Below are 11976 nucleotides of genomic sequence, written 5' to 3'. Positions count from 1 at the left end.
TGCTCAAAGGAATAATAAAGTAGAGGAATTCCAGGTGAACTGGAAAGACCTCCAGGAACTGATACAGAGTGGAAAGGAGCAGAGCCAGAAGAACACTGTACACAGAGACTGATATACTATGGTAAAATCGAATGTAATGGACTTCTGTACCAGCAGCAATGCAATGACACAGGACAGTTCTGAGGGATTTATGGAAAGGAATGCTACCCACATTCAGAGGAAGGACTGCAGGAGAGGAAACATATAAGAAAAACAACTGATTGAACGCATGGGTTGAGGTGGTCATGATTGGGGATGTAGACTCGAAACTACCACACCAATGCAACTAACAACAATTTGGAAATAGGTCTTGATCAATGACATGTTAAAACCAGTGGAAATGTGCATCGGCCATGGTTGGGGGGAGAGCGGGGGGGATGAAGGGGAAAGTAGGAGCATCCTGCAAAGCTTCCTTCTGAATGTTGCCTAAATGCTAGATAAGTTACTCCTGTTGACTTATTCTTGCCTGAGCTGAATCTCAAAATTCATTTATCCAGCTTACCGGTTAGCAAACTCTGGTATGAACTTAACTACCAATATTCCTCTTCCTATGAGTAGGAAAGAACAAATAGAGGCAAAAAACAAAGTTGCTATGTATTCATAAACATATATAGGGTTTGATAGAGATGGATATATTGTGTGACAGCAGTGAAGTCCAGATATGTGGCTAGTGCAAGATCAACTGAGGCTTGCCACCTAGATAGATGATGTAACACCTCCCTCCTTTATAACAGTGCCCAGGCAGGATCCTTCAGGTCAATGGATGGTATCCCTTCAGGTCCCACCTGGGGTTGATTGATGATAGATATTGGGCTCTATTAGCCTTGGTAATGGTTTATCTGACTGCGTGAGTCCCTTCCTAGAGAAGCTATGAAATAACCACTCCAGGAAGGTACTTGAGTAGTTTTATCTATATTTTAGCAAAGATGGAGTACTGGGAAATGGGTAGAGGAATTGGGAAACCCTAAACTAATTTTGGTAATAGTAAACCCTCAGAGCTGTAGGCAGGTAATTGATTCTGGTTAGTTAGCTCCTCTGGCTCAGCCTGGCCACAGCCAAACCAGAGCAAGCAAGCTGCTGTTTGATGTCTTTCAGCTTCTTCTTCCTGCTAGATGTTATGCCTATACAGCCTTCAGGATCCACCCCTTTTCCACCCTCTTCTTCTTCTCCTGCCCACTTCCCGGATCCCTCCCAGGCCCTGGGATTCCTAGATAATTACAGATGATTTGAATTCCTAAATATATAGGGGACAGTAGAATAAGAAGATTGATGGTCTGGGTACAGGTTGGCAATGCTAATCACGTACAAGACAGGAGGTTCTTGCAAGGTTGAGCCAAGCAAGTCACAGATCCCCAAAAGACCAGGATCCACAGATCTCAGGTCAAAGGGAAGTGAAAGGAACCAAAAGCCAGGGCTGCCAGGGTATTTATACCCCTCTGGCCAACCACTTTCTCCCCTGTCCTCATGGCCTCTGGGAACATTCTAAGATCCAATGGTCCTCACCTGTCAATCAAGGGTGAGACTCTCTGCTCCCAGAGTTTCAATATAACAATAGGCCTTGGTAAAAAATAGGCTACAAGTATGGCTACTACATCTGAACTCATGCAGAAGTTCACAGCAGACCTTGCCATGATCCCTACCAGAGGAAAACAAGATTGAGTAGTCCCTGTGGGAGTCTTTTTTTAAAATGCATACTCAGTTCTACCTCAGTAGCTTATAGAAAAGCCTTTCCTCATTATGTAGCCCTCTGCTACACACATACTCTACCCCTCCCCACAGCCCATATTTCTCATCAGACCCCTCTTCCTAGTTTGTCAGCGAACACAAGACCCTTACCACTTACATGACATCTCCTGTCTTCATACTAGGGGACTTATGAATATATATTGTTACTCCTTAAAATTCCCCAAATTTCTAGTTCCTTCATCTACTCAATTCTTAAACTTATTCTTCTTTTCTCCTTTAGTTACACACAGAGATGGTCATATTCTTGATCTTGCCATCACCCTCAAATGTTCCATTTATTTGTTCACAAACTGCAAAATTCCTTTACCTGATCATGATCTTTTATCATTCCGTATTTCCCTATGTCTTATGACCTATAATCATGATCTTTGTCTGCACTGTGATATTTGGCCCTCCATCCCTAAGTTCTTTCCCAAACTACTAACCTCAAATTGATTATATTATCTTCCCTTCCATATTTGACCTTTTGGTGAACCAGCTCAATTCTATGCTGTACTCCATTCTGGAACCTCTTGCTCCCCTTTTTCCACTGCCAATCACATCTTGCTAAACCCCAGTCCTAAATTCCTTCTGACATCTATTATCATCATTCCTATACACAATGTACTGAGCAGAGCCAGAGAAGATCATGAAACCATGATGATTGGGTCCACAACAAACTTGTGTTAATGTTATCTAATTTCAATCATGCCCTCACTGAATCAAGAGAAATACCCTATTCTCTACAATGGGTGTTCTAAACTTTCTTGTGTCTTCTTAAATCTCCTATAATGCCTCATTCTCCACCCTCTCAACCAAGGACTTTATTTCACACTTGACCAAAATTAAGACTATTTGTGGACAGCTCTCCCTTTCCCTTTCTTCAACTCACATAATTCATATATCTCCCTCCACTATTTAATCCTTCTCTCTAGTTTCAGATCAAGAGATCCCCCTTCTCCTTGCCATAGTCAGTCCCTCTGCATGCATCTTTGATCTCATTCCTTCCAGCTTCTATAGAAGATTAACAACATCATCATTCCTAATTTCTCAGTATTTTCCAACAATGCATCTCTTCTGTAGATGCTAAAATAACACAAGATTCCTTGATGGATGCAACCAAAGAGAATTTTGTTCCATTACCTCTTTGGTTGTCAGTATCAGTCAAATGAAAAAAAAAATTATATTCTCCCCAAAGGCATTTGCTACTCTCATGGGACAGGTTCTGCACAGAATTCAGATGGACAAATGTATCTCCATAGATGGCAATATCCTTTATTTGCTTCCACTTGAAGACCACATTTTTAAAATTTTTTATTTTGAATATTTTTCCCTAGTTACATGTTTCATGTTCTTTCATTCTCCCCCAAACCCCCGTAATCCCCCTTAGCCTATGCACAATTCCACTGGGTTTTATATCATTGCTCAAGACCTAATTCCATATTATTGATAGTTAGACTAGATTTATTATTTAGTGTCTACAACCCCAATAATATCCCCATTAGCTTATGTGTTCAAGCAGTTATTTTTCTTCTATGCTTCTCCTCCCACAGTTCTTCCTCTGAATGTTGCTAGTTTTCTTTCTCATAAGTCCCTCATCATTGCTCTGGATCCTTGTATTGCTGCTAGTAGAGAAGTCCATTATGATCAATTGTACCACAGTGTATCAGTCTCTGTGTACAATGTTCTCCTGGATCTGCTTCTTTCACTCTGCATCAATTCTTGGAGGTCATTCCAGTTCACATGGAATTCCTCCAGGTCTTTATTCCTTTGAGCACAATAGTATTCCATCACCAACAGATACCACAATTTGTTCAGCCATTCCCCAATCGAAGGACATTCTCTCATTTTCCAATTTTTTGTCACCACAAAGAGCATGGCTATAAATATTTTTGTACATGTCTTTTTCCTCATTATCTCTTTGGGGTATAATCCAAACAGTGCTATGGCTGGATCAAAAGGCAGATAGGAAGACAACATTTTTTGACTGAACTTTGTTCCAAAATACTTTAGAGCTTTTCTCATTGTCATTTATCATCACTCAAAAGAGAATGGCTAAAAAAATCCATAAAGGAAAGAAGAAATTATTTTTAAAAAGCATTTATTATCCAGACTATAACATGCAATTAGATAGGCAGCCCATTGAGTTAATCCATTGGTACACATTACAGAAGGAGAATGATATGCACCTAGAATCGAACAGGAGGAAGAAAATAGACTCATTTACATTTGGGAAATTGTGTGATTCTTTCATTGAGCTTAAGCTGCTCCCTGACACAAAGACCCCATTTTCTTAACATACTTTTATATCGATAGTCTGAAAATGAAGGATTACCCCAACTTCTAAAGAATAAGAAATAAAGATGACCTAAAGAATAATGACCACATGTACTGTGGGTGTATGTAGATTGCAATGCTTTCCCAACAATATTTGTGTGCAAGAAGTGGTGTAAAAGATCTTAGGAAGGGAATGTGTGACCAGAAAAAGAAATGGACCATCCACATAATAAGAGGAGAGTATAACAGAGAGATGGCTGACTGTTATACTGAGAACATGGTAACTGTGTCTAGACCTAGAAGGAGGCCTGTAGCTCATAGGCTAGGTCCTCTGGGGAGGATATATGGGAGAATGGGACTTACACAGGATAACATGATGTAGAAAAGTGACAGTCTGCACCATCAGAGAACAGAACCTTATCAATGAAATTACAATTCTGTTGAAGGACTAAAGAATTATGTGGTGGGTGACTTGGAGAAGGTAGAGATTGGAGGCATGTTCCTACTCAGGCATACCTGTCCTCAAGCACCTTCTGACTGAAATCCTTATAACTGGGAGAGACGTTTGTTTCTCTTGACATTAATGACATGATATTTTATTGGATCACAGGACTGTTGATATTTGTAGCCTCAATTGTTAAAGGTAGTTGGCCATGGAGAAGCAGTTTGAAATTAAGGAATACAGTATTGGACTTTCAGTCAAGTCCTGTGTCTGATACTTAGGCTTCCAAGTGATTATGAGTTAGTCACTTAATCTCCCTAAGTTTGTTTTTTCTCACCTCAAAAATTATAACAATAGTTGTAGTATCTACTCAACAGGCTTATTATAAAGCTTAAATAAGATAATGTATGTGAAACATCTCATAAACTTTAAAATGTCAGACACCAGTTATTCTTGTATTTCTGGGGAAACTGAGGTCCAGAGAGAAGAAGGAACTTGTCCAAGGTCACACTGCTGATAAGTTGGAGAGCCAGGACTTGAACCCATGTCTTTTCACTCCAGCAGTATAGTATTGCAACCGAAGCTGCTTATTACACAGATTAAAAAAAGATCAGATTACACAGTGTACTATTAGTAGTATTTTGCTTATATTTACACATGTATATTTTTTCTTTTAGCAAATTGCAAATAATTTAAAGCCTGTGGTTCCATATGTACCTTTGTTTATTTATTATTTTGCTCATTTCTTTGGTGTTGAGGTTTATTAATTTTATAACAAAAATTATTTTAAAATAAATGAAGCAACTTGAAAACTGACATAGTTGATCACATAGCTTCTGAATGCTGAACATAATTATAATTTAATCCAGTCTCTTTTTATTGAGAGCAAAATTGAGGCTCAGAAGGATGTGGTGATTTTCTGAAGGTTACACAGCCCAGGCAGGACCCAAATCTAAATCTTTTTAACCAGAGTCCATTTGTGTGTCACAGTTTAGTTATATCCCAGTTAGCGTGAACAACAAATCCCCTGGATTGGTCTCACATATTGGAGTTCACACTACTATTCAAAGTTATTATTTTGTAAAATATGGTCATTAGTTCTACCTTGATGGAAATATACCATGAGAATTCAAATAATGCAACCACATTTTGGGATTCCCTTTTCACTCTAATTGGGATCTGGCTATATCTAAGGAAAAGAAAATGCAAGTCAGGCTACCAAGTATCCCATTTCTGTGTGAAGTGTTACTTTATGAAGGAAAAACCTCTTTATAATATTCAGTTTTTTAAAGGAACAAATATGCCATTGAAAATATTTTTGTATGTTCCGTGACCACATTTGCTTCCTTTTGCCTACCAGCTGTGATTTCGTTCTCCTTATACTGAATTGTTCTTTCTTTGCTTCAGCTTTTGAATCGAAAAGACAAGACCACTTTTGAAAAGCTGGACTACTTGATGTCTAAGGAAGATAATTATAAGAGGACTCGAGAGTATATCCGAAGCCTGAAGATGGTCCCTAGTATTCCCTATTTAGGTAGGTGGCTCAGAAGAGACTCTTCTGCTTGGAAAAACATGTTCAGATTTCTATGAAATGTTTATAGTTTCTGATTTCAAATTGTCAAGTGCTCTACTATGAATGCACAAGGTGAATAAGACCTTGGACTAGCTGAATTTCTACCTCAGGGAAATGATAGTCCTACTGGGAACTGACTTTGGGGATGTCTCTACTCTGCATTGGGCCTGAAAATAAAATGCAATTCTGTGTAATGAAGTGTAATGGGAAAAGGACAATCTGGGTCTGAATTATGGCTATGTCATATATGACATGTATGTCACATATGCAGCTATGCAACTCTGAGCAAGTTACATTACCTCTATGGGTTTTTCAGCTATAAGAGTAATGATGTTGCGTTCATAATTTCTCAAGTGCTTTCTAGTGCTTACATTCTGTGATTCTATAATATGGACTCTCACTCCTTCTGTGCCTGTCCTCAGAGCTCCTGGGAAGTTAGATTTTTCATCATCACTTGGAAGAAGAAACTCTGTTGTTCAAATTAATTCAGCAAATAATTATCCAACACTTATTTTGCAAAAAATACTATACTAATATCTGGATCTGTATTCATATGTGGATATACGAGTGTAGATAGAGAGATGGATGGACAGACAGACAGATAGATGGATAGATACATAGATAGGTAGATATAGACACAAACGCTGAGACAAAAATGAAAGAGTCCTTGCCCTTAGGGAATGTATAGTCTACTGAGGATATGGAAGGATAAAGACAAAAATAGATAAAACATTTCAAGGAAAATGCTAATAATTTTGGGAATCAGAAAAGGTCTTGATGATTTTATGTTTTATCCTAGAAAAAAGAGAGAGATTTATGAGTGGTAGTATGATCCAGACATAATCGATATTTTTGAATCATCTATTTGGCAGTTGTTTGGAGAATGAATTAGAGGTGGAGGGGCTGGAGGCAGAGAAAGCAATTAAGAGACCATTGCAGTACTTCTGGTGAGAAGCAATGAGGACTTGAATCAGGGTAGGGGCTTGGTGAGTGGAGAGAAGGAGACTGATGCCATAGATGTCATGAATTTGCAGCTGAGTGATTAGTGGAAGAGGGTCAGGAATCAAAGTATAGGGAAGAGTAAAGAATGATTCTTGAGGTTGTGCACTTCGGCAATTGGAAGAATGGTGGCACTCTCAACAGAAATGAGAAAGTTTTGAGGAGGATTTGGGAGGAAATATAATGACTTCTGTCTTATATCTAGTGATTTTGAGATTCTTCCAGGACATCCAGAAATAGATGTCCAGTAGGCAGTTGGCAAGTTGGGGACTGAAGATCAATAGAAAGACTGGGAATGGATTTGAGAATCATCTACATAAGGATGATTATTGAATCCATGAGATCATCAATGGAGTGTGGAAAGAATAGGAGGGAATCTAGGATAAATCATTGAGGAATACCCACACTTTCCTTTGGTATCTCTATAGCTATAGGATTCAGTTGAGTCTTCCTTATTTGTACTCTCTGAGACTCTTATTGCTGAGGCTTTTGGACAGAGAATGTTGAACAGGGAAGAGGTTACCTGAACACAGCTTTTGGGGAAAAAGCCCAAGAACACATTTTTCAGTTGCCAAAAAAAGAACTAAGAAGTAGGATGATATAAGGGAAAGAACATTGAACTTGGAGCCATGGGACTTGAGTTCAAGTTCAGGTTCTGCTACTTAATATCTATGTGACTTTAAGCAAGTTTCTCTGGAGCTCAGTGTTCTTCTCTGTAAACTGAGGAGCTTGGACTAGGAACCTAGTTTGTGCAGTGGATAGAATGCTTGCGTGAGAGTCAGGAAGACCCAAGTTTAAATCCTAGGCAAGTCATGTCACCTTTGTGAGTCTCAGTATCCTCATCTATAAAACAGAGGTTATATATAGTAGCACTGACTTCACAAGGTTATTTCAAGGACCAAATGGGATAATATATGTAGAGCTCACATATAAACTTATAAATGCTATACAAATGTCAGCTATCACCATTATTATTATTGAACTAAGCAATTTCTAAGGGCCTTTTCAGCCCTAACACTATTATTATCAGTCACCAGTAATATTAACTCATATCCCTATAAGAAAATAAATCTCATTCCTATAATAATAATTTTTATAATACTAGAGCAATTTAAAGCAAAGCTCTTCCCTTATAACTCTGGGGGTCACACTTCTAAAGAGACACCCCTCCAAATCCTTAAAGTTACTTCTTTTTCAATCATTTTGTTGTAGGTTTTGAGAAAATTAAATATCCCTGCATTTGAATAACCTGAAATAACAAATAGTAACATCTCCTTTGGCCTCTAAGACACTCCTTGGCATCTGCACTGTCCCATCTGCTAATGTGCTTATAGCTGAAAGGCCTCTTTAGTTACTGTCTTCTCCTTTTTGAAGGATTTTTAGTTATATTGGTGGAAGCAACAGGATCTGGTGACCAAAGGTAAAGTCACTCACTCTGTGGTTTCATCAGAAGGTGAGGCCAAGCTTTCCATGAGCTTGTATATAGTCCAATTGTTAAGTTTTTCACTGACTAGGGAAGTAGAAGCAACTAGATAAGAAAGAATTGAGAGCAGGGCTAATGGAGACTGTGAAATGAGAATATTCTATGTTTTCTCCTTCTGGGACTCCATTGGAGTCGATGCTTCAATGGTTTCCAAAAGCCCATTAAAAATAAATGTTCTCAAGCATTTCAGATTAAAGGCTGTCCTTGTTTTCCTGTCCTTTTCTGTTCTTATCTGTGTTTTCTTACTCGTCTTCCACTGAGATAGAATCCACCCAATATGGTAGATAGCCATCCTCTGGTTCTTTTAATATCTTGAGGTTATAGGAGATCTTTGTGGTATAGCAAATAGCTCAGTAATCAGATATCTTGGGCTCAAACCTCTCTCCTAACACTACTTGTGAGACTTTTGATAAGTCATAGCTTCTTCAGGCCTCAGTTTACCCATCTGTCAAATGGTCTAGAGATAGGGGCAGGTGGACTCAGAAGCTCTTTCCAGCTCTAGAACTATGAGCTAATGATCTTACCAGATCAGTATTCTCTTATAGCACAGAATTTTAGAGTTGTACCTGACTTTAAAGGTCCTCTGGTCAGCTTTGTAGCTAAGAAGGAATCCCCTCCCTCTATAGTCTTCTTGACATAAACAATTAGCTGTCCTCTGCTTCAGAAACTACAGGAAAGGAGAAGTCACCATCTCCAGAGGTAGCCGACTCCAGTTTTGGACAGCTCTCATTGTTGGGGAAGTTTTTCCTGAAGAGTGAGCCAAAATCTGTCTTTCTTCAGCTTCCACCCATTGCTCCTACTGCTGTCCTGTGGGTCCAAGCGCAAGTCAAATCCCTCTTCCTGGTCAGTGCTTAAAAGTTAGGTGAAATGATATAGACAAGAAGGAACATTCTTGGTGCACTACCCCTTGAAGAAGTGGGGCTTCCTCTGCATGGACAACCTGTCCAACTCGGGAGAATGGTTTCAATAAACTTTTCCTCTTGAAAGAATGTCCCCCCCTCACCCCACCTCCCTTGAAAGGATGTGTTTATCTAAAGAGGAGAAGTTACATAATTCCTGGAAAAGCACATTATAGGAAAAAATGCCTGAAACTTGACCATTCCTTTTTTCCCTTGGCAGAGTTCCTTCTGCCGCTCTTCGTTTTCTCTTAAATTATACTTGGGGAGCAGCAACTGGCCTCACTTAGATTTTTCATGCTGGCTTGGTCAGCCTCACCAGCAGAGTTCAAAAGCTGCTTGAGCTGTGTATTTCTAGGGCTTGTGTTTTGGTCACAATTAAAAAGGGAAAAAAAAATACTTCCATGGAAAGTGCCTGAATAGCAAACTTTCCAAAGGGAATGTGTCTTTTCTTGCCTGTAAGGAAGTTTTCCCATGTTGTGCAGTCAGGAGGGTGTTCCTAGCCCAGAAAGCAAGAGGCTCAGTTCATTTTTCCACATGCTCTGGAGCCCGTTGGCTACATGCTCCTGTGTGCAGTCCACGTGCTGAGAGTCCTCTTGCAACATAGCTTGAAAAACATGATAGTATGGGCACGTTTTAAAAAAGATAGACTCATTTTGTAATTGAGGTGTCTTCCAATTTGCTTCTGGAGTCCCTGCAGAAGTCTGTTTTGATCATTAATGACTAATTTCTTCATTCATTTAGCAAAAGTCCATTTAGTACTTCTGTGTACAAGGCACTACGAAGGGTGAAAAGGTGAAGAAGAAACAATCTCAGGCTAGTCTTTTATAGGAGATGAGAAGAACTCAGGTAGAATGAAAATTCAAGTTTCATAAGGGTAGAAAAGGAGGAAAAAGTGCTATCAGAGCACATGATGGAAAGCTCACTTCCACCAGAGAAAATAAGGGAAGATTTTTATAGAAGAAGAATCTCAAATGGGTACTGAAAGACAAGTAAGACCTTGTCACCAGATGGAAAATTATTAAAAACTCAGGATATAGAGTATTAAAGACCTTATTATCAGTTAGTCTGACCCCTTAATTATTTTATATTTAAGAAAACTGATACCCAAAGATGTTAATTGGCTTGCCTAAGGTCACAGAGGTTATAAAGGGGGGAGGTATGGGATTCAGACTCAGCTCCTGTGATTCGAAATCCTATGGATGGAGGATAATTAATAGAAACTTTAGGCTAGAATTTGGAAGCTGTAAATGCTAATCATTGAGATGAGAATGGAAAAATAGATTGGAAGTACAGTATGGAAGGCCATGAAATCTAATTTCTAGAGTTTTAACTTCATTCAAGAAATGATGGGGAGCCATTGAATGTTGTGAGTGGATGAATGACCTCATCAGAAATATGAATTGGAAGATTAATCTGACTTTAGAATGGGATTGAGTGGGAGAGACTGGAGGCAAGGAGACCTATTGGAAAGTGATTGTAATAGTTTAGGCAAGATAATGAGCTTGTGAAAGAAGTAGAGGGCCTAGAGCAGGGGTTGGCAAACTTTTTGGCTGTGAGAGCCATAAACGCCACATTTTAAAAAATGTAATTTCATGAGAGCCGTACAGTGCTCACAGTGCACGCTCCTGTAACAGTGCCTGAAGAAAAATTGACTTTATGGCTCCTGCAGAAAGAGCCATATCTGGCCCTCAAAAGAGCCAGATATGGCTCAAGAGCCATATGTTACCCACCCCTGGCCTAGAGGAATAAAGAGAAAGAGTCAGATATGGGAGATATTACAACATATTGGGTGTGAGACAAGGGAAAAGGAGAAGGGAAAGAGGACTCCGAAGATGGGTCCTTGGTCACTAAGAGGAGAAAAATAAGATGATGCCTTTGATAAAATAGAGAAATGTGAACCCTACTCAGTTACTGAAAGGGGAGATAAGACATATTCTGGATATACATTGGATGAAAGGATTTTTTATTTGTAATTATGGAAAAAAATACACAGTCTTCAGGGCCTATTCTCTCACCCCCGGAGCCATGACTCAAGATGTGATAGGGAAGTAATTAGAATAAGGAATGACCTATTGCCAGTAAAAAGCCTGGCCAGAGCCAGGTCCCAAATGTCCACCAGGACTTCTGGTCAATTACGTTTTTTTTAAAACATTTATTAATATTCATTTTTAACATGGTTACATGATTCATGCTCCTACTTTCCCCTTCACACCCCGCTCTTCTCCCCACCCATGGCCGATGCATATTTCCACTGGTTTTAACATGTGTCATTGATCAAGACCTATTTCCAAATTGTTGTTAGTTGCATTGGTGTGGTAGTTTCGAGTCTACATCCCCAATCATGTCCACATCAACCCATGCGTTCAAACAGTTGTTTTTCTTATATGTTTCCTCTCCTGCAGTCCTTCCTCTGAATGTGGGTAGCATTCCTTTCCATAAATCCCTCAGAACTGTCCTGTGTCATTGCATTGCTGCTGGTACAGAAGTCCATTACATTCGATTTTACCATAGTATATCAGTCTCTGTGTACAGTGTTCTT

At 39.2% G+C, this 11976-nt stretch overlaps 1 protein-coding gene across 5 annotated transcripts in view; it reads left to right on the top strand.

Moving 5' to 3' along the window:
• RALGPS1 (Ral GEF with PH domain and SH3 binding motif 1) overlaps positions 1–11976 on the top strand; it is a 549948-nt gene that overhangs the window by 215068 nt on the left and 322904 nt on the right. For all 5 annotated transcript variants that reach the window (XM_044664221.1, XM_044664222.1, XM_044664220.1 and 2 more), the window contains exon 7: positions 5891–6017. In XM_044664221.1, the coding sequence (XP_044520156.1) occupies positions 5891–6017 (127 nt within the window). The remainder of the gene's footprint in view (positions 1–5890; positions 6018–11976) is intronic.

This window comes from Gracilinanus agilis, chromosome 2 (assembly GCF_016433145.1).
Source record: "Gracilinanus agilis isolate LMUSP501 chromosome 2, AgileGrace, whole genome shotgun sequence".
NCBI lineage: Eukaryota > Metazoa > Chordata > Mammalia > Didelphimorphia > Didelphidae > Gracilinanus > Gracilinanus agilis.
This window is presented reverse-complemented; position numbering and strand designations above follow the sequence as displayed.